The following is a 23,706-nucleotide window of genomic DNA, read 5'->3' on the forward strand; positions in this document are numbered from 1 at the left end:
AAGCTGGACATCACTACCATAGATTAATGATCCTAGAAAATAGAAGCTGGACCCCACTATCTGGACACACATCCTGGGATGTACACAATAGAGTATGGAAACTGGAAAGGAACCATCACAGATTTACTATCCTAAAGTATAGAATTGTGACGCTAAAAGGTAGAAATGGAAACTGCTGAAAGCCCATGTAGAAACTGGGAAAAGCTTATGAATATGAATGAACATGATCAATAAATACCAGCAAGCCCAACAATCGGGACGCAGTTGTAGGGGGAAATCCCCACCACTGTACCCAGCACTGTCTTTGTGCATACGTTACCATATGAATTAATAAATTGAATTGCTGCTTGCTATATTGGCTGAGTCAAGCATCTCATTTCTAACAGCACTTCATCTTTGACAAAGGTGTGACAGCATGGAAAGATCTGGCAACACACGAGGCAGAACCGCCATGCTTTGCACTGAGCTGAGCTTCAGGTGTTTCAGGGAAGGTCTGAGCAGCTGCGACCCTGAGAGGGGTGTCCTACACAGAAGAGCAAATCACATTTTTCTGCCAAGGAAGCGTCATCATCAGTTCAAAACTTAGAAGCAGGCTTCAAAGAGACGGTTCAGTTATTATGTTTTTAAACTGGAGACTCATCAGGCCCCACTGCAGCTCAGATAAGGTGTGAGGAAAGGAGGAGAGAACACTGCTGGGGGCAGGCATGTTTGGATACGTCATTAAGAGGCACCAGTTGTGGTCAGGCAAAGTTCTCCTGTTTCCTCTTTCATCATCCTGTGCCAGCGGAGCCTCAGGGGTGCGCTTTGTGTTTGGGCGCGCTTCTGCAGCAGGGACAGAGAGGAGGACAGCGCCAGCGGAGTCCACCGGGCAAGGAGAAGCCATGTACAGGAGAAAGATGAGAGGGTAAAAGAAATAGCTGACAAAGAAAAAAAAAAAGAAAAAAAAAAAAGCAGTCCAGCTTCAGCTCGGAGTTGTTGCTGCTGCTTGGACCCGAGGGCGTCGCTCGCTTTGCGGCCCCGGGGGAGGGCGAGGGCAGCGCTGCTGGCAGCGCACCCAGCGGGACGGGAATTTGTCCCCAGGGCAGCCGCAGTGGACGAGGCGCTGCACGGGGGTCTGAGCCTGGCGGGGAAGTTCCCGCTGCTTTAGAAGCTGTCCCGGGAGCCATAGACCAACTGAGTCTCAACAGGTACTGACAAAAGCGCAGGGAGGATGGGGACGCTGGGGAAGGGCTGAGGCGGGACCCGGCGCGCCCGACGCTGGGCTGCAGCAGAAACCGAAAATGCCTCTTCCTTATATATCACAGAAACAGCTGTTATCACCCAAAATAAAGTGTCTCAGATAATTTTCTTTTCCAGGGAGGGGGAAGCTTTAATGCAAAGTTTAGTAAAGAAGCGCTTCGGTTCTGCAGAGCATTAGCGAGGGACAAAAAAAATGTGGGTTAAAGGAGTTTTGACAAATTTATGCTAATGTATTTTTAGACATTATCATTGTTACTATTGTTATCTTGCAATGAGCAGAGTTTTAAATAGTTTCTAATAAAAAGTGTTAGAGGAAGGAAGGAAAATTATTAAATAGCTATGATGGTGCAGTTTATTACGCAGTTTTAGTAAAAGAGATATTCGTATTAGGAGCTGGTTTTTGTGAAAATTAGTACATTTTAAAATAATCTCATTGCGTTCCTGTTCAAGTTACGGATGGTGGGACCATACAATAGGAAATGCATAAATAACACATTTTAAAATGTATTTTGTAATCGGTCAATACATCTTCAAGGCTTAATGCACATTTAATGCACGTAGCAGATGCATATTAATAAAAAAGAAAATAAAGTCTAGGAGATAGCTCTGTTGGCTGTCATCCCTCTGCCGTTTTCTGCCCTAATTCCCCTAAACATTCTGCGGTACAATCCACCTTTCGAATTATTAGTCATACTTTACAGTGCGTTTCTCTGCAGCTCTCAGATTCTGAAAGGATTACAAATTCACCTCTATGAGACTGAGAAACCTGATTTAGAAAGAAAAAGAATAATGTTTTCTTCTTTATATCTTTAATTATTTGCTGAGTATGAATTTTGTCTCATATTTGTATCAATAGCTGTTATGTGATCGATTTTTTTTGAGTTAGGCTCTATGTGCCTACCATGCATAACAGCGCTGAATAGGAAGGACACTTGGTGATAACTACAAAAAAAAATTTAAAAAGAGCTGAGGTGACTGCATAAATTTTGGCAATGTATCTGTAAGCTCACAATTTAAGTATTCTCTTGTCTGACTTGGGGAGAAAAATGAATGCTGCCTTTCTGTATATATTCTATAGTATGTGAATGTGTTATAATGGTTTTAAAATTTCTCATTTGTCCTTCTGGTAGTGTTGTTTAAATTTTCACTAATCTACTATTTAAGAATAGCAAGTAACAGCTGTAGCTATTATTAATAAAAATACAGACTTTTCCTAATGTTTTACTAAGTTGATTACACCGTAAATTTCACTTGTCTCAACACATCCCTAAAGTGTCTGTAATCTTGAAGATTAGTGTATTTCAAGATTGTTCTAAAGAAATAGCTTTATGTCCCTGAACACAGGACACCCGTTGCAATAGCTTGTCCAGAGTGCAATATTTTATGGCCAAAACATAGGGAAGAGGGTGCTTAAGAACTTGTGTGTTATAGTCTGATGGGAACCTTTGAACGAATCAGATCTCTGTAATCTCTTGTCACATTGCTTTCCAAAACTTTAAAGGTATCTTCTGTAAAAATTAGATTAACTGACTTGGTTGAATATTGGGAGTTTAATGAATTTTCTTTGGTGAACTTCAACTAGTCACATATTTTATATATTTATTGTGAAAATATGATATAGTTATATTATATATATATATGTTCCCTAAAATTGAGTTTTACAGACATTTAAGCGAATGGATATTAACTTCCAAATAACATAATACAAATAGAAAAAGGGCATCTCTTTTAACACCTCAAATGAGAAAGCATAAGCTTAGAGTCTGTGCTTCAATTTTGTCTTAGTGTTTTCTTAAACAACCTACTAAAGGAATTATGCATAATAATAAAATAGTAATTCCTGTGCCATAATTAAACATTTGGTGACATTTACATTTATTATTACATTTACATAAATTCAGTAGAAAGTGTGATAAATAAATCTGCATGTGTGGTTTCTTTGGTTGATATAAATGGTGTTTACATGGAGAAGATAAAGAGAGACACACCACGTGATTTATAAACTGGTCTGTGTGCATAAGTATTTTAATGTGAAGGAGGCTGGGATGAGGAAGAAGACAGGGTAAGAAGACAAAGCCTTCTGACTTACTCAGATAAATGAGGTGATAAGTCCTGCAGATAAAGAATATGTGACAGTTACTTTTTCTGCAACATTTCATTCGTCCCTAGTTCAGAGGGACTAGGGGGGTTTGCGACTTTTTTGTTGTGCTTTTTGTTTGTTGGTTTGATTTGGTTTTTGTTTGTTTATTGGTTTTTGTTACTAATAATTACTAGTCTATACAATTTAAAGGCTTATGGCTTCTCTCTTCAGAATCTGATCAGTTGTCTACTAGATTTACTGTGTATTATTCTAATGTGGAAAAACATATATCTGAAGTGCATTCTCATATAAATCTCTATATTAGGCAATTGTACAAAGGCTACATAGTGCCTCTGAAGACTTCATTATTTATGTATAATGGATAATTAGTGAGTATAAAAGTAATACTGTCAGTCTTTGTAGAGTTCCTTAACTGACAATATTTAGAGGTCCTTTCTGAAGTCAGAAAATTTCCATCTTGGGAGTGGCATCTTTTGCATAAAGCACTTCTTTCCTCTTCTCTCATGTAGGATGGTACTGACTGTTCTAATCATTATGAAAGTACAAACAGCAAGAGAATCCAGTAAGGAAAAATATTCAGCTTCATAGTGTATCAGTGCATTTATTTTCTTCTTTTATTTTTTTGTATTAGTTTTTACAAAATTCACAACAGCTCCCTACATTGAAAAGAGCTACCCGGGAGCTTTGTAAAAATGTCTGACACACAAAAAATATAGAGAGCTTTTAGAGATACTCCCACTGATGGGGAAGAGGACAGGCATAGGGAGGGGGGAGGTGGTAAAGTTTTGCATGCAGCTGTAGATGAGGGGAGGATTAACAGTTCAGTGTTTGGTTCCTTTAGTTCCTTGACCCTGCCTGGTGCCTGGTTTTCCTTTTGTTGCTGTCTCGTGCTTTGCCCTTCTCAGTTCTCCTCTGATTTCCTCCACCTTCCCCCTTTTTACTGGAGTACTACCGAAAACAAAGTTGTAACCAGTAATTCCTTGAATTTTCTCTTCTGTTTCAGCATGTATATATCTAAGAGGGCATTAAGAAAACACTTTGATCCCCACAATTATCCACGCGAGACATACCTACTCTGCGAGCTGCAGTGGCGTGGGAGTCACAAGTTTTGGCAACACTGGCTCAGAAATGATGATAGTAAAGATTGCCATGCGGAAAAGTACTTCCTGGAGGAAATCTTTGAGCCAAGAAGCTACAATATCTGTGACATGACCTGGTACCTGTCCTGGAGCCCCTGTGGGGAGTGCTGCGATATAATACAGGATTTCCTGGAGGAGCAGCCCAATGTGAACATAAACATACGCGTAGCACGGCTCTACTACACAGACCGTGCAAGCAACCGCAAAGGCCTGAGGGAGCTTGCCAGCTCGCCAGGAGTAACCCTTGAAATCATGGATGCTGAAGGTAAGGTTTCCCATGCTTTGTGGGACTGGGGAGGGGTGAGCTGGTGAACCCTGTGCATGGGTGAATTGGGTATGGGCTTGCTTCTATGGTGCCCTGTGTCTACTCAGCTTCTTTGGGGGCGCAGCCATCACCATGCAGTGAATGAGAGTCACATCTCAAAAAAGAGATGTTTAAGTAGTGCAGGAGAAGAGGGATCAGCATCCAGATCTGTATGAAAATTCTCCTTTGTTTAGAGATACCATCCTTACATCACTCCTGAGTGAATGGGGCATATGGTCCTTCTCCCTTGTCCTAAATGTAGTTGCTGGGATAAAGCTGGCTGAATGGCTCCTCTGCAGTTAAGGGAGGGAAAAAAATTGCCCAGAGTGAATTGGTTCCAAATACGGAGTAGACAGCATCCATCAGCTGACCATGGCCAAGCTGTCTCTGTGATATGACACAAGGAAGAGCTTAAGAAATCTTGTTCCCTGAGCTTCTCTGGTATCTGAATAAACTCAGGTTAATTATCTTGCTTTTATTTCTCCAGACTATAATTACTGTTGGGAGACCTTTATACAACCTGGTGTCTACTATCGTTTCTCACCTGAGAACTTTGAATCAGCGATAAAGAGGAATTGCTCACAGCTGGACGATATCCTTCAGGTACACTCTGAGAGATAGAGGGCATCACATGAAATTATTTGCAGTCTGGGGCAACTGAGCTGTAAAGAGCAGAAAAGAAACCCTTGTTCACATGTAGCTCTAGCTGGACTTTAAAGAGTACTGCAGCAGGCTTTTGAGAAAAGTAATGCACTAAAAATCATGGGAACTATCCTGTCCCACTGGGACAGAAGCACTGTGGATATTTTTCCATTATATTGATGCCATCTTGGTTTTTGCCTTCTTTTCTTTTAAATGTTCTCTGTATTCTTTGCCTATATATTTGGAACTCTGCAGCCTATTATTGTATTCTAGCTAGTTTTCTCAGTACTTTTCTATGCCCTTTCCCTAGGCAGGAAGACAAAACAAATTCCAGAGCTCCAAGCCCCAGGGGTACAAGGCCTGTAGCCTATCTTGGTCCTTCCTGGGAACCAAGGTTGACAACAAGGTCTTTGAGATACATTTTCATAAACAAACACAGCTACTACCAGGGGAGGGCTCCAGAGAAGGAACTTGACCTGGGGGGGGGGGGGGGGGGGGGGGGGAGGAGTTGCATTATCACTTGTCCTCCTCATTAAAGCTTTTAATCAATTATGCTAATTTCCTAAAACAAATCAAAACGATATTCACCTCGTGTGGGGGGAGTTTTGTGGACATTTTCCATAAATGCCCCTAGAGGCCTCCAAATAAAAATGCATTTTTATATTACCTCCTACACTAAAATTACCTCAGGTTTCATTTTTAGGTTGAAAAAGGCATCAATACTACGAAGGAAAAGCTATGAGTGTAGTTTTTCTCCTTTGTGTTCCAGGGTGGGAAATTCCTTGATTTTTACCTGGAACTCCAGTCTCATCTCAGAAGCCCTCCACCAGATTCCTTTTTAACCTGGATCTGAGCATGGGTTTCAGTTTGCTAAATGGTGCTACTCAGCCCCTTTCTCTCAATGTCTGCAGTGGTCTGACATACCTGACACCCAGTTATTGGGCTCTGCATACTTCTTTAAAGACCCTTCCAAATTCCATTCAGTAACTTCTGTGGCTGGTTGGAAGGGTATAGTATATAGAAGGGTATAGAGATGAGAAAAGCTGTTCAAAACAGAATTTCTGTGCCCTGGGAAAATTCAGGCTTTGCTTTTGTTTTGTGCCAGACCTCCTGAAAGGCAGGAGAGAGAAAGGTGCGTTCAACAACACTGCTGAAAGTTTGTGGCCCTGGAGAATAGGCTTGGATTAATATGTCCACCTCCTTGGCTGGGAAGGACTATATTTTAAAAAATTCTAGCAAAACTAATATAAGCGCTTCAGCATTTTGATTTCAATTTATTAGAATTTTCTCACAAATTCTATTTTTAGTGAACGAGAGTGAAAGAAATCTACAGCTATGTGGGTCATTGTTTTTTTGGGAAATCCATTTTGTATGGCATATGTGGAAAAGTAACATCTTGGGCTACTACAACTAACAGACTGCATCTGCTATGTTTCAAATCACAGCAGGTTTAAAGTGCAATTGGAGGATCTAAATGTCATACTTCTATTTCCATTTCAGGGTCTTCATTTGTAGAATCAAAGAATCACAGAATATCTCAAGTTGAAAGGGATCCAAAAGATCATTAAGTTCTTCTCCTCGCATGACTACCTAAAACTAAACATGACTAAAATCATCATCCATGTTATAAACAGTTACGTAGTAGTTGACTTTCACTATAATTTGTTTTTTTGAATTACAAAATAGTAATTGTTTTTAGATAATTAGTGTAAGTCTCAAATTGCTTTTAAGTGTGGTAAAATTTGTAATTGCTTGTGGGCAATGTAAAAGGGGAAATAAGGCTTTTACCAGATGTAAGTGGGCTTGTGAAAGGTGTATTTTAAGATATGATTATTATTGCAAAATGTATAGCCAAGATAGCATAAGTGAAGAGCAGAAAACCATAAAGGAAGAGTACCAAGCTTAAAATGGCATCAGAAGACCACCCTACACTGCCCATGTCTGCAACTATTGAATTGTGCAAATGCTGCAAAAATCTGAAGCAAGATTGTAGTCAACCAGCCCAAAATAAATCTGCAAAATCATCTGAATAAGTAATACAACTGTAACATTATAAAAGACTGCAGATAGAAGAGGTGTGTATGCCTGGCTGTGGCCATGAACCCAGTGTATGCTATAAGTTTTGCTTTATGATTATTTCCCATTATCATTTATTAAAACTTAAAAATTTTAGAGGACTGGGCTTTGTTTCTGACATCAGAGTGAAGAAACTTTTCCTAATGTCCAGGCTGAACACCCACTAATGCAGCTTCATTCCATTTACACCAGTCCTATCACTGAGCAGTGGTTTCAGGATTACATAAATTGCAGGATTACCTGGTCCCAAGGAGAATCCAGCACTTGCTCTTGTAATATTTCATACAATTGGTGACTGCTCAGCTCTTCAGTATCCAGATCTCTCTGCAGGGCCTCTTTACCCTCAAGGGAATCCAAAGATCCTCCTAGTTTAATATCATTTAATATCATTGGCAAGATTACTTCGTTTTGGTTCCTACATTTGATTCTCCCACAGAGATGATTTATAAGAATGTTTAAGATCCCTGGCTGTAAAAATGAGCCCCAAAGAACCTTAGTGGTGGCAGTCACTAGTCTGATGTATAGTCATTTACTGTAACTTTTTGAGCCATCAGCCAGCTGCTCCCCCAGAGCCCCATGGCCTTATCTTGCTGTGTGCTGGACATTTTATCCTGAAGGCGAAGTACTGAGACCTGAACAATGGGCCTTGAGCCCCACTAACAAAGTGCTGTTAGCAATACGGCACATGTATCCTTTCTTTGGTGAAACATGTATTCATCTTTCTGTATTTAGAATCTGGACAAGGCTAGGTCTGTTTTGTGCTACCTCTGTTTTTCTATCTTTCCTTCTTCCTTTCTCCCTCTGCTTAAAATTTTATCTCACTACTGCCACAGGCTGCCCAGAGATCACTGTTGCCACATGTTGTTCAGAAAGGTTTAATCTGCAGGCTGTTCAGAAACCTTTAAATTGTTGCTGCTACAGGCTGTTGAACTGATAATATGGTTGTAATTGCTGCAGCCTATAAATAAAACTTTCTAGTTGTTACTTGGAGGTGTTTTGTCTTAATTTAGCCCAAGGCTATTCCAAATGTTGGCTACCTCAGAGTTGGTAGTCCAGGACATGCCTCTCAGGACCTGATAATTGTCTCTCAGAATAACCCACATAACTTTACTGGGCACTGAAGTGAGACCAGCAGGCCTGTAATTACCAGGGTCTTCCTTCTTACCATTCTTGAAATGTTGGAACAACACTCATCTTCCACTTCACCTGGAACCTATCCAGACTCCCAAGACCATTGAAAAACAATGCAAGGTTCTACAATGATGTTGGTCAGCTCCTGCAGAGCCTTGGGATGAACCCTGTCAGGCCCCACAGATTTGTGCACACCCATTTCGGGCAGCTGCTCTTGAACCAGCTCTAATTGACTCAGGGTTTGTCATCCCCTCAGTCTGGTCTGCCAACACTGGGGTCCTGGGCTCCCAGGGCCCATCATCTGGCAAGAGATGGGCAGGATGCCAAAAGGAGCATCTCTGGAGACTTGCTGGCTTCTCAGATAGCCTTGTTTCCTACCTCACGATTTAAGATGAGCAGAAGTGAACTTAAAACCACACAAAAGGCCTCATCAGGACAGAAAGCACAGTCCAGGTACTATATCTAGCAGTGACAGGGGTTGTTTTCTACAGAGAGCAGACAATCCTGGCCAGCTGTGGTTTGTCATTATCTGTCCCACTGCCTCAATACCCACAATGACTGCATTTGGGAGCCCTGCATCTCACCTTTAGTGTCCATATATGGACTAGTTTCACCCTGTCCTGCCATGTGCATCCACAGTTTACTGGAGCCGAAAATTCCAGAATCTTGTCTCTGTTTTAAACTGATCAACGAATCACAGTAAGTGTCAGTTCTTGCTGAAACACTAGTCTGCATTAGAAAGACTGTGCTAGCCTAGAAAGAGGATTTTCCACTGTTTCAGTGGGAGCTCTAACATGTAACCAACAGCAGCACTTGTTTAAAACTCAGCTTCAAAAGTCCACAGATGCTCTGTTGCACAGAAGCAAATCCTCCATTCACCAAGACGTGTGACGGTGGAATGATAATTACAGTACCCATGATCATTGTATTTCAGCATCTATTCTCAGATGGTTAAAAGAAGTAAGTAATTATTTTTATTTGCAAGTCCATCCTAGAACTAGGCCACAAGATGGAGACCACTTGTGCTTTTAAGATGTTTTTAAAGAGGCAGATCACAAAAGTTGTTGGGGGTGGGAAAGAGAAACACAGATGATGTGAAACTGCTGAACAAAATTTATAATCTGTACCAAGTGTTTCCCTTTCAGTCTGCAATCTAACTAGTTGTTGGCACAGGCTGCCAAACAAAGGATATCACAGTAAAACCTCCCCAGCAGCTTTGGGGGTGGTTGTTGATGCCCTCTCTGTGCCAAGATTCATTTTCCTTGTGTTTACACTGTCCTGTTGATCTTGTCTTGCCATGCTGAGCCAGTTTGCATCACAACCAGCTTTTGTCCAAAGCAAGCTTGTGACATTTCAAGGTCATGAGCAAGGAAGAACCCCAGATTGTTTTCACAATTAAAAAATAAGAAAAGAAACAAAAGAATTATTATGGTCTGTGCCTCTTGTGGCCCTGAGGACTAAAGAGGAAAAAAAAATTGGTTATCTTGACTGCCCTCACTTGTGTTTCCACTGACACACACCCACAGACGGCCCAGGAACTGTATGTTTAGTATGGACTGCAATGAAGAAAATTAACTCCATCCTTGATGGTGCCTAATGGTTGTAATGCCTGGTCCTGGTAGATGTTTTCTGCTTTTGATGGAGGTTTTGTCTCCCATGACAACTACATTTTCCAGGTGAATTTTGGAGAGAGTTTAACAATATATTGTTGTCATAGCAATCCCTGAGTACCTGGAAAAGAAAATCTCAGAGCTGCAGGTTCCCAGAGCTTCTCTGAACACTCTCCTTTGTACAACTTATAGAAAACCATTGCTTTCTCTCAAGTGAAGTCCACCCAGTTATGTGGTCCCTCTCATATTCAAAGCTCTGCAGGTTGTGTGATGACTGACTCAGGCTCTCAAGCGGGACATGGACACTAATCCCCACAGGGTTTGGGGTACTTATTGTTCTGCTTCGTGCTTTGACAGAGTGTGTACATTGAAACAAAGACACAGAAATGAAGCAAAATCAGAAAGATAAATATATAGAACTTCTGTGACTCAAAGTAGTGTGAGAAGACTGTAGAAGGACTGCTTAGAGCAGATAAACATTCCAAAATACAGATACATTCACTTGCAGCTTTTTCTTTCCACACTGACTCCTCATGAAGTGTCTTTAATGAGCTGGGAAATTCTTTGATTTCTACAACCTCACCAGTTAATGTGAAAGAATTATATTACAAGGATATCAGGATGTTTTGCTACTGAAGTAAGCATGCAGATAAATCCTTCTCCCTAGCCAATTATTTTTCACTTTGCCTGGATCAGAGCCCTGCCTGCACATCCTTGTGGCTGGCTGCCATTCCACTTCACTCCTCAGAGTCAGCCTTGTAAAACTCACTGGTGGCAGGGTGCCACCAGTTATCTTAATCTCTTGTGTTTCGGTTTCCACATACAGAGGCTGAGCAAGTCTCGGTAAAGCATGGTGATGCTGTGCAGACTGCAGAGAAAATGAAAGCAAAGGTATTGGGAGAGATAAAAGAGTCATGGGTGGATGTGCTTATCAGAGTTGCAAAGTAATATGCTAACAAGGAGGAGTATTTGTGTATCTACAAGCTTGTTTTTATATGCATTATTGCATTATTGTGCATACACACATCTGTAAACATCTTCATGAGTGTGACTTCATACGTAAAGGCTCATACTTAAACACATTTTGGCCCTTTTTAAATATGGAGGTCACAGAATAAATCTCAAAAGGCTCTGTGGGATTTTTCTTTCCAGAAAAAAATATAGCTACCTACTGAGAAAACTCCATTAAATCCAAGTAAACATACAGTGGATTTTCCTTTTACTGTCAAATGTGTCAGCAGTGGAACACTTGAACTAACACAGGATTTACCATTTCAAATTAAGTCCAGGAGGCGGGCTGTTAGTGGAGGCTGAGACTTAAGCCTCTGTAGCATAAACCCCAGGCTTTTGTCACATCTAAATTTAACCTTTCTCTCTGCTTCCAAACTTCCACTTGGTGATTCTCACCTCTTTCCAATAGAGTATCCAGCCAGAGAATAAAAAGCTCAGTACCTACAAAATCTTCAGAGATCTGCTGACTAGGATCTTAGCTGATTCAAACCTTGTCCCTTTTTATCTTCTTTGATGTCTGATTTAATTTTTCTTCTGTGCTTCTCTTTCTCCTTTAACCTGTCCATCTTAGCTAATTTCATCCACATATTTCCATTTCTAGAACACTGTCTCAGTCCCCATTTGTTACCAGACGCCTGCCTTGGGTTTTGAGTGTCAGATAAGCTAAAAGATGCTTGAGAAAAGGGAGTGGTACATCAGCAGACAACACCTCTGTAATAGCCATGCTGCAGACCTGTTTTGCTGCAGTCTCTTTCCTGGGAGACATCTGAAGGGACCCAGCTCCCTGATGCTCTGTCCACCTCTCTGTCACTCAGTGTGCATCCTGAAGGCCCTTTGTAAAATGTTCTGAAGAAATTGTGATGCTTTTAGATTATTTTCCCTGGTGAATCTGGTCATATGTACACAGCACATCTCTACTACCACCAAAGGGAATATTCTCATGAGGGTTTAAGGAACCTGGTGCTTAAAAGAGGCATGAGTAATTGTCTCTACACCATTCTACATACCCTTTGCTGTGTATGTCCCTCCAAAATGCATTCAGGTTCATGAGGCATACATATGAGGGTGGTGGTTATTAAAAAAAAAAAATCCTTTTGCTGGAGTGGTTGAGATATATTCAGATGTTGCCAACAGCTCAACATCACAAACCACTTCCACATTTATTTCTTACATTACCATAAGCAGCTTCTGTAAGGGGACATAATTAACTGCATGAGAAGTAGAATAAAAATTTTTACCACAGTTGTTTGAGTAATACAAGACTCCACCTATATAGATAACCCTTGCTACAGGCATGTAACAATTTAAAGGGATACTGGATTACTGCGGGTTGCTCATAAAAACTGAAGAACAAGTTTCCCACCTAGTTGTATGATCTTTCTGAAGGTCATCATCCTCCTCTTGACTCACTGAAGCCTGGCCCCCACAAACAGAATGTGCAAGTTCTTCTAGAAGTATGAAAATTCACTTGACTTCCTGATTTTATTAGGGTTAAAGCAACTACTGAATTTGGAAGGTATTTATCTTCTCACATTAGGTTAACAGAGCAATATTTCAGTTTTTTTTTTTTTGTTTTTTTTTTTTTTTTCCATTTTGGCTTTCCACCATCTCATATAGCACATTCAGCTTCCTGGAGACACCTGAAAATGCTGCATTGCTGATTCCTTGATTCATTGCTTGGACATTTTTCTTTCTCCACTTTCTGTGGCACGTTGCTGGTTTTCTGTCAGGAACTACTGCTGCTAATGAAGATGTTCCTTGCAGATCAGACTAATAATCTCTAAGCCTAATTCACACCTGCTTATTTATAAATATGTACTGTAAGGGCAGGGCAGTGAAGGGAGTGCTACAGCACCAAAGCATTCCTCCTCTCACTGAGAATCACACCCACGAACTCAAAACCATATTAGCCAATCCTGATTTTATTTCAACAATCTCTTGATTGTTTGAGTTGCTCCCCTTCACTCTCCTATAGTATGAAACAATGCAACCACCAGGGAACAATTCTGTGCTGAGAAGTGAGGAGTGACCTTGCAGCAGAAGAGGCCCCGAGGGCAGACTCTGTGTTGGCACTGCCTGATGACCTGCCACAACCAGTGCTCCTGCTTGAATCACTGCTCCCTGTGAACTTCACCATTCATATACACTTCTGGGTTTTTTTCTGCCCTGGCAGAAAACGGAATACTTTTTGACAATAGAATACTTGAAAGCTTGCTGCAGAGAATACAAATAAATCACTCCCTTAGATTTAAAATCCCACATCCGGCTTGGCACCAAGGAAGGCAATCTCTACATCATGCATCAGGCCAAATATAATTGTGTCACAAAACCAGAAAAAACAGTGACAGAGACTGATTCTACCTAAGCCATGTGAAGAATTCTTTTGTAACCCCTTTCCTCTGCAAGCCAGTTTTGGGTGTGTCAGGGAAAAGCTTCTCACTAGAAACCAGCATTGTTTCAGTAATTTTTCATATTAAATGGGAAATATTCTTTTACTGCATCTTGTGAGAATTACAGAACTGATCACAGTAAAGTAATGCCCAGTTCATAATGCTGAGCAGATTTCTCAGGGCACTGGAAAATGCCTGTTCTATTTGCATCAGTGAACTGATATAATGACCATTAGCTTCTGCAGATACTCCACAGATAGCTCAGGTCTTGCTCTCCTGTCCACATGAGTACAGAGATCTTCTCAATTGTGATATTTCAAAAATATCTGGATGTTCCCTCACAACAGGGTGTCCACTGCCAAACTCTCCTGGAGGGTGGGAAGTTTGCTTAGAGTCAGCCTGAGAGTGGCTGCCCAGTCACTGACCACAGCTCAGTGGTCACACACATTGAGTCTCTTCCTTGATTACAGGAGGACTCAGGTGCAAGGGGGTGTGAGTGGTCCTTGGAACTCCACAGAAGTCCCATGAAGGGAAATGGTGGTAACCACCATCACCTGCTGGAGTTCCACAGACTCACGGGTATTGCGCATGATGTCTTCTGTTTACCTCTTTCCATTGGGCTCCATTCAACTTCCTCATGGCATCTGGGTGTCAGAAAAGTGACATGCCATGCCACAGCTATGTGGCTTGGTGCCATTTGTGTAGGTGCTTTTCTCTCTTGTCACATTGGGGTGACTAGACAAGATTTGCTTTTCTGTTCTGGAGCCAGAGTTTAAAAAGAAATGTGATTTCTGTCTGCACTGCAAGAAGTGGCTCACCTGTCAATTCCATCTTCTGGAAGGCAAACTTGTGCTCAAGGCCAGATCCATTTCTGAGTGGGATCACCCCCATTTGCAGTTCTTTGCTGTCAGGGGCTTGCTTTCAGCTTCAGCCAGCAGGATAGTGCAAGTAAGTGTGGAGAAAGTCACCATGAGGAAATACTCAGCGAATCAGCAGCATTAGTAAGGCCCAAAGATCAGTATTATGATTCAGGAATAGAAACTGAAACTAAGGTAAGGCTTATAAAGGCACACCAGTCTCCCAGGAAGCAAGAAGCAAATCCAGAAATACCCATGGCTGCTGTCAGTGTCAGAGGTAAGTACATGTATGTGAAAGGCAGGCCTATTTCTCCATAATCAAGATATTTACTATAGTTGTATCTAAAGGACTGGAGTGTAGACACAAATGTGTTTTGTTGGCATGAGGATACACAGGAGTCAGATGTGGATTTGTGTTTTATATCTTTGAATACATTACTGTATCTTGAGTCTTGGGTCCAGCTTCAAAATATTAATATAATTTTGTTAACCTTGGTATGGCAAGAAGAATTCAAAATCCAAAAGAACTTTTATTGAGGAAAGGTATATCAAAGGCATTAGAGAATGGAGCAATTTAGTTAGCTTATGTATTCATCTATTTTATTTTCATTGTGGTAAATAACTACAATATTCCTAAAGAATCAGAGTAATAAGTCTGTGCAAGCAGTTGATCTTGTCTCTGTTGAAGTGGAAAGCTTTTTTTTTTAATAGTAAAATGTAATTTTACTCTGTATAATTCAGAATTTCTCATCAGCAAGACCTAAGCTGAAGAAAAATGCCTTTAGTATCTTAATTCTAACTCAATTTTAAGAGAAATCTTTATCATATTATGTATAATTCATAAAACAAAAAAGAAAAATAAAATTAATTATTTTAATTTTATATACACTTAAAAAAATTTACCAAATAAAATGATGGTTCCTAGATCCTTAAGTTTCCTATTGGTGGATTTTTACCACCATTTATTTATTCAAATAAATAGGTAGCCTTGATCACCTGCAATTGTTTTCCTCTAGACCCTCAGCTTGGAAGGGATGAATAAATCATGGGGTCAAAGTTGCTTGCCACCCTGGAAGATAAAATGTGTATAATCAGGCAGGTCTGTTTTGCTACCCTCTAAAGGAGGGTATTTGTTACCCTCCTTTCTATACCAGTATTTTTTTCCTGATTTTTTTTTTTAGTTTTTTAGAAAGTTACAGATTAAGTAAAGATGGAAAGTTGGTTGTGGAAATGTTTTTGTCTAGATTGCCAGGATTATGAGTATCAATGAAAAAATGGCTTAAGCTTTGCCTGTCTCATAGAAGCGATTTGGAAGTTTTAAAGGGATAAGACATTTGATTCTGCTCTTTGATTAGTCAGGGAAAAGCAGATGCAACACTGCTGAAATCAGGGAATTTAAACTTGAGTGTTCACACAATCAACCATAATGTGCTAAACTGAGCAAGGATTAGTGTACAAAATATTTTAAACAACCATCAAGTTCAACTTCCAGGTAGGAATCCACATGTCCGGCATCCCAGAGTGCCTATCCTGCTGTGCAGTGATTACTTATTGACCTCTTTTAGAGAAAAGAGATTTGTAAGGGAGTGTATAGAACTGAAAGGAGTCTGGACAGAAAGGGGAGAGGAAATTTTTTTTTTCTGACCTGCTATTGTCAGTGATTCACAAATCTTTTCTACACAGGTCCCTCATCCAGAGAGAACACCCAAGGGTAAGAGATGTAGCTCTGTCACTCACTGCTGCCTGAGCTACTTGGCAATTTCCAGAGACAGCCTTGTGCCTTGTTTTATTCTTACTATCCCTTTCCTCAATCTTCCTTTTCCAGTTGCCTTACTGCTTTGACTGGTGCTGATCTCTGAGTGGCGATGAGGTTGCTTACTCACCCAACAGTTCTCAAGGAGGTGCTGGGGGTGTTCTGAAGCTTTCATCAAATTCCAATTTTAGATCGCTAAATCACAACATTCTTCAAGCTGCTCATTTCTGATGGGAAAAGCTGGGAGTGGGAGTCCAGCATCATTGACGTGCTGGGATCACAGAAGTGCTGGGATCACAGTGCTGCTGGTACTCTTCTCCAGGTGGAAGATACAGCCAAGAGACTTCCAAAGGAATTATTCGCCCAGACAACATGGACGGGTGGTGTACCTGCTGTATGAAATCAGGTGGAGAAGAGGTTCCATCTGGAGGAACTGGTGCTTGAACAACCATGAACAACATGCTGAAGTCAACTTCCTGGAAAATCATTTCAATGACAGGCCACAAACCCCTTGCTCCATCACCTGGTTCCTTTCAACTAGTCCCTGTGGAAAGTGCTCCAGAAGGATTCTGGATTTCTTGAGGTCACACCCTAATGTGACCTTGGTAATATATGCAGCCAAGCTGTTCAAGCACCACGATATCCGCAACCGACAAGGTCTCCGCAACCTGAATATGAACGGAGTCACTATACGTATCATGAATGTTGAAGGTAACCCAGCTACTCTTTGCCTAAGTGTGGATTGAAAGTTCTGTGTGCACTCTTAGTTTGTAACACAGGTGATGACTGGCTTTGGGGAGGACTAGTGAGTGCAAAAATGTCATTCTCTTCTGCCTTATTTCTTCCCCAGTCCTGTACAGCAGCAGGACCAGCACGGTCATTTCCTCTTGCCAAATCTGAACATGGAGGGTTGGACGTTTCTCTAGCTATCTGCACCTCCATTATATGCAGTGTAAAATCCTGGGCAAGACAGAACCTGTCCGTCCTACAATACACATGTAGAACAGCTTGCCAGCTGCATCAAGTAACTGGTTTCCCTTGCTAGCTGGAGAAGAGAAGGAAACTTGTCTAAAGGACACTTTCAAATGATGCATCACAGAAGATGTGTCTTGCACATGTCTTGCCTTTTTGTGTGTGTATCTTGCTTGCCTGGTGATGCTTGGCTGTAAAAATAGAGAAGCAGCTCACAAAAAGGAATGTAAGGAATGTATATTTGAAGAGATGAACCTCAAGCACCTGTGTGGATACTTACCACTGGAATGTGGAGCTATGAAACCCACCAGACTAAATGTAATCTTAAAGGACATTACTTGTATTGGGGGCACTATCTCTGGGATTATAGCACCAGAGCACTGACAGAAGCTCTGACCATACTGTCAACACTAAGGTCAATATGAAACTGCCAAATGTTAGAGTGCTCACTCCAGGTTTTCCCTGATCATTGGAATAAGTCAGACAGATTAATGATTGAAGCAACTTGTTTTACCAAAGCTGTGTTTTCAAGCACAAAGCTGCCAAAAGGAGAACCTGACCGGCTCTGACTGCATGTCCCACTTCCCTTTTCACTCCTGGCACTTGCTGATTCCTTCTGTCTTGGCTTTATGCCAGAGCATGCTATCTGTGATAAAGGTTGCCCAAGCCACCACAATGATCAATTTCTCTCTTTGGCAATTCATTTTTAGACATATTGCTACTCTGTAGAGTTTTGGTTCCCCTTTCCACTAACTTATTTGTGTAGTTATTTGTGTACCCCTTGTATGAGTATTTTTGTCCTTTACTGTATTCTTACTGAGAAACAAATGACTCACTGACATGTTAATGAAGAAAGAATTGGGCATCCTTTCATCAAGAGTGATTGGGTATCTCTCTTCTTAGATTACAGATACTGCTGGAGAAATTTTGTTGCATACCAAGCTGGAGAAGATGATTATTGTCCCCAGAACGTCACTGTATACTTCCTTCTTAATTGCACAGAACTCTTTCATATATTTTTGGTAAGTAGACACCTGAAGAAAACACCTAGAGCAAAAATAAATGCAAAAAATCCAAGGAAAAGGAGATTTGAATGATCCCAGCAATGGTGTTAGCAGAAATGATAGTAGGAAAAATAAGCATGGTCTTGAAGCTGCATAAGCAGAGAGCCAAGAAGGCAAGAGATTGCCAGAGAACTATGCTGCTACATTGTGCCTTTGTGGCCAGGCGCAGAGAAGAGATTTAGCAGTACTCTCAGATTTTAACTAAGGAAATTATTTCAACCCTTTGCATGAATCAGCTACCAGTTCATTAGCTTGCAGCTTATGGGAGCTATTTGACCCCAAAAGCTCCGTCAGCTCTGTAATTATGATTCAAGTATTCTCTTTTTGCCTCAAGGCAGAGTCATGGATTTCAGTTAAGTTCTGAGCAAGTTCAAAAGCCCAGATGGGTGGATTTACCTTCAGGATCAGAGTTTACACATTAGAGTATAATATGACCAAGATCTGCTTTCCATTTTTCTTGCAATCCGTACAACTGCAGAAGTTATTTGTACAGCCTGATATCCTACTCAGAATGAGGAAATGTTCTACAGAAAAGGAGAGAAGACCAGGACTGGGGTAAACTGTGGGGCTCAGCCACCCTTTGTGGGGCAAGCCAGTTCTTGCTTGAACTGATCCCTCTGTGCAGAAGGGATGGCAGGAGGTGGAGGAAGGGATGCACAAAACCACTTGCAGGAACTTAGAGTGACAGACACAAAATGGTACAGACAGGAACTTAGAGCCACAGACACAAACCTAACCTGTTTGTATGATGCTATGATTGCCTTGATTTATTTCTGGCTGAGGAAAAGGTACACATTACACTCCATTTCAGCTCCATCCACTCCAAACATTACATAGGACTTTCAGTACCTCAACACCTGACCTTTCCATTTCTTGTCTGAGTAAGACATTCAGATGACAGGCTATACACAGTCAGTAGTAACGTCCAGTCAATCAGCTGATCTAACAAAGTACTTTATGCAATGCAATGGTTCAGGAGACATTTTCCCCTTGGCTTTCAGCCTTTCTGAGTCTCCTAAGGCCCGAGATGATTAAATAATTTAGCAGCTTACGCACGATCAGGTGCATGGTGTGATGCCTGCCAGGAGCTGAGCAGAGCTGTCAGTGAAGTGCTCCCGAGTGCTGACAAGCCGTGCTGACTCAGCACAGCTCCCCGTACAGTACAGCAGCACAAGGGGAATCTGCCCTTCAGGTCTTGGTTTTAGAGCCAGATAACAAATTGCCTGTTCCAGCCAGGCAACCTTGATGATTTCTGCAGAGTCCTGCTGGCTGGGAAGCCTGCTGGAAATCAGGCACTTGCTCAACTGCTCTGCTGTCACAGCTAAATACAAGCCACTCCTCAAATAAGGTGAACAGGGCCCATCTTCAATAGCTCTGACTAACTACCAGCCCTCCACGGAAGGAATGGGAATGTCTGTGTGCTCAGCCCTTTTGAACATCCTGCCCCATTGTACTAATTATGCAGCGGTGTAATGAGGTGAGTGAGTGCTCCAGAGAAATACACACTGTTGCATTGTGAAAAAGGCCAATCACTTGATTTTTAAACTTTTAAAAGTTTAATAATAATAATAAAATGGTTATGAAAATAGTAATACAATTAGAGTAATAAAATTTAGAATTAGGACAATTACAAGAAAATAAAAAGCAAAGAATTACAGACGTCTGGATGCTCTCGGACACTAAGTCACGAAAAGCATGTCTTGTGAACAAAGGAATAACCTTAAAAGCAATAGCCTGTTGCATATTTATATATCTCATACATGATGCATAAATTCCTTGCAAATTAAGAACTTTTCTGGTTTTTGTCAAGTTCCCCTTAATCCTGGTGATTCCATAAAGATGGAGAGAAGGTGGAAGAATATTCATCTTTTCTGATAAGGAGGTTGTAACTCTTCCTGGGCCCCAAGTCACTGTCATCTCTGTGTGCTCTGTGTGAAGAGTTTCTTGATTATCTCATCTCTTGCTTGAGCTAGTAAAAAATATCCTACACCGCAGAGTTTCTATTTCAATATTATGTTGTAACCTAAAACTATATTTAACACATGACTTAACATAATTAATACAGCATAACTTTCTAACATTACACACATAATATTCATTGTAACATTTACGAAAAGCCAATCATAAAATATGCATTTTTCACATGCATCAAGCCCTGGCCTCCCGGGCAGAAGAAAAACATTGAGGAACCAGAGGGGATTTGGTGGAGTCCCCCTGCAAAGGGCAGGGGATGGGGGCACTTGCCCTTCCAGGAGAGAGGCTGAGTGAACAGGCTTTCCTTGACCTATAGAGAAGGTGGCTAAGTGGCATCTTAGTGCAAAACTGCAGTTTTCCACTACATAAAAGCAGTAAAGACATAGCCAAACTCTCCTCAATGCACAGAGAGAAAACAAGGTAACACACACCAGCTGCAATGAGGGAGATTCCAACAGGATAAAAGGAAATTCTCCCCTGAAAATGGTGCTGTGTGGGAACCTGGAGAGGCTGTTACCTCCATCCTGGGAGACACTGAGAACTTTTCCTCTGAGCTGTCAGATCCAGCCTTGGAGTTAGCCATGCTGAAAATGTGGTGTGGTTCTAGACACCTCTGGGGAGGCCTTTCTAATGCCCTCAAAAATCTGTCTTTCCACAAGATCCAACTCCCCTTCCCCTGCATTCAGCTGTGCAAGTTGCCACCTTTTAAATGTTTCTGTTTCTAAATGATCTGTGTTTCTACAGACTTTCTGGCATACATGGCACAGTAAATTATGAAGTGCTACCCCGTTGTCTGGAAAAATGTATCTCGAGGGAGATTATTTAACACGCTGAAGGAGGATCAGAGTGATCTCCTGGAACTGATGCTTTATTTTCAAATTCTCTATCATGCTGAAGAGACAGCTTAAGCTTTTGGTATCTTATTTTTAACATTTTTTTTCTTCCTCCTAGGGGCTTCCTCCACTTCTGGCAAACTGAATGCTAACAGGCATCATCACCATGCTTTCAAGATCAGTTTGTGAATCAATACAAGACCAGAAAAGCCAGTCCCTGTCAGTCTTTTCTTCTGCAGCCTTGCTAAGTTTCTTGCTGCCACCAGAGAGGACTCCTATCACTGTCTGAGCATTGCTAAGTATTGAACAGAACAGAAGGAACACATGAGAAGCCATCAGGAAGCTTGGATGATGCTCTCATGATATAGAGACCAGGACATTCTGGTCTTTACAGACCTGTTTGAGAGTCCAGTGGGGATGGAGACCATGCCCCATAATCAGGTCTTCCACGTCTGCAGATTCTGTGATCGTATTCTGCAAATGTCCTCTTGAGAGGCCAGTTTGTAACATTTTTCATGCTCTGATCTGTTCCAAAGAAGTAATCAGCCATGCATTCTTGCTTTCATAATTTCTTATGAATATTACTTTTATGGCTACATATGTATGTTTCAGAATAGATTTAATATTATTAAAGTATTTATGCAATACTGTAATAATACTTAATTTTAATGTTTTATTTATGAGTGTAAACTTTATTTATGACTGTAAAACCAGTGTAATAAAAGGGAAGATGTCAACACTGTGGAAACTTTGCTTTTCTTGTTTAGCTCATTGGTAGACAACCTTCCCTTGTAATTCCACACTCTGGAGACATAGGTGTTCATTGCAAATGGAGAAACAAAGTAAAAAGTCTCTGCTTTTCCAGCTGGAAACACAGAGTGGGATGGTGAAGTAGGAGATATTGAAAGCTCTGAGCTCTCTCTACTGGAAGAAGGCAAAAAGAAGATACAGGTGTGTTGGGTTTTGCAGCAGTTTTGAATTTGAACAGCAAATAATTTAGATAATCTGAATTAATCATGTGGGGAGCTCCATGTCCATTCCCCACCTCTTCAAGCAGGAGACCCACTGTGTGATCCCACTGGGGAATGTGCTGATGCTGTGATCCACAACATGCACAAATGATAACTTGAAGAACAAGACAGGGGCTGGTGGGAACTGTGCCTATCTCTTTGAGTTTATTTATGCTTATAACATCCTTTGGCCATGCCAACATCTCCAGATGTTTAGCAGACTATTGAGGCAGCCAGAAAAGCTGCAGGCTGAGGAAGCAGCTCCAGTCCCCACAGTGTGGGAGTGTATCTAAGTTTGAGCACATCTGGCTGGGAAGTGTCTCCTACGTTAGTCAAATAAAACAACTCCTGACAATGTATAGCACAGCTAAAGTTTTCTTCTCCCTGTCCAGGGCCTCATACTGGATGTCACATGCTGGCTTTCTGGAGATTATAGTGTTTACTCCTTGTTTCCTTCAGGAGCAATCAAATCACTTGATCAACATGCAGCTTAGTACAGCAGGGTCCATAATCATTCATGCCCAGTGCTCAGCCCTTTCCACTGAAGGCAAGAGGACAAACTTTCTCTGGTCTGCTTGGAAGCTTGCCAGTTCCAAGTCAGCCCAGTGAAGTTTTTCACACTAGTTTTGTCTGCCAGAGTGAATTTGCAATCTGCTGTATCTCTGCTGTGCCCCTACTGGCATGTGAAGCCTAGAGGTGGGTCTGCCACACTGGTAGCCTTTCAAGGTAACCACAGAAGGCAGCTGGTCTGCTCTCATCTTCTTCTGGCCCTCCGGACTGGTAAAAACATTGCGCCAGCTTGTAGAGCGGGATAGTTTTTAAGTGTGAATTAATGACAAGGTTATAGTGAGGAGACATCAGCACCCTCCCTGAGCTGGAACTTGGGTGCAACAGCAGCAGCAGCAATGGAGTTTTAGCAATATCTGATGTGGGTTTGGAAGCCTCAGGAGAAACCTGCCTAAGACAGAAGCGTATGAGAGGTTTAAAAGCCAAAGGCAGCCTTCAGAGTACTTGCCACCCTTTGGTGCCTCCCCATTCGCTGTGACCTCTGTGCTTGCAGCAACTCACTTTCTCCTTCCCCAGCAGGGACTCTGCTCTCCGTTGCTCACATTGTCTGAACGAGGGGTCTCTTCTCTGCCAAGTCCCTTCATGTTTCTTCTGTGAACCAAATCTGACTTCCGTCACTGTGAATATTTTACACATATGTGATGAAATAATGACATTTCTGCTCAAAGGAATGCTAAAGGGTCAGCACCAGGGAGAGCTGAAAGACACACTCAAAGACAATGCTGGACACAAATACATCTAGGCTGAAAACCCCCTGAAGGGACAAGTAACAAGGGAGATTCCATGACCCTGAAACCCCATTCTATCCTGATTTCCAAGTACTGGCACACAGGAGAGGAAGAGAAAGCAGGGAGGGAGAAGACATGCTTGTGTTTGCAAGGGTCTGGAGTGTGCCTTTGCATTGTTTTATGGTAATCTGTTTCTCATTATTGCAAAGTCCAAGGACACCGTGTACTGACCTGGAGTAATGCTGTGTGCAGCTGTGGGAATGATGTCAGTGTCCTGCTCTTCTGTGGACATGTTCTGAGGGTTG

The 23,706-nt window shown here is 41.5% G+C and overlaps 1 protein-coding gene across 1 annotated transcript; it reads left to right on the forward strand.

Annotated features, from left to right (window-relative positions):
- The first annotated feature begins 689 nt into the window (after positions 1 to 689).
- On the forward strand, positions 690 to 21,844 carry LOC101233449 (DNA dC->dU-editing enzyme APOBEC-3G). The gene is made up of 9 exons (XM_072928340.1): positions 690 to 904; positions 4,344 to 4,744; positions 5,271 to 5,386; positions 14,114 to 14,222; positions 14,520 to 14,777; positions 16,184 to 16,211; positions 16,576 to 16,964; positions 18,129 to 18,247; positions 21,215 to 21,844. Exons 1-9 carry the CDS (start codon positions 705 to 707, stop codon positions 21,239 to 21,241), a joined length of 1,647 nt encoding a protein of 548 aa, XP_072784441.1. The 5' UTR covers positions 690 to 704; the 3' UTR covers positions 21,242 to 21,844.
- The last annotated feature ends 1,862 nt before the right edge of the window (positions 21,845 to 23,706 follow it).

The sequence above is a fragment of the Taeniopygia guttata genome, chromosome 1 (genome assembly GCF_048771995.1).
Source record: "Taeniopygia guttata chromosome 1, bTaeGut7.mat, whole genome shotgun sequence".
In the NCBI taxonomy this organism is placed as follows: Eukaryota; Metazoa; Chordata; class Aves; order Passeriformes; family Estrildidae; genus Taeniopygia; species Taeniopygia guttata.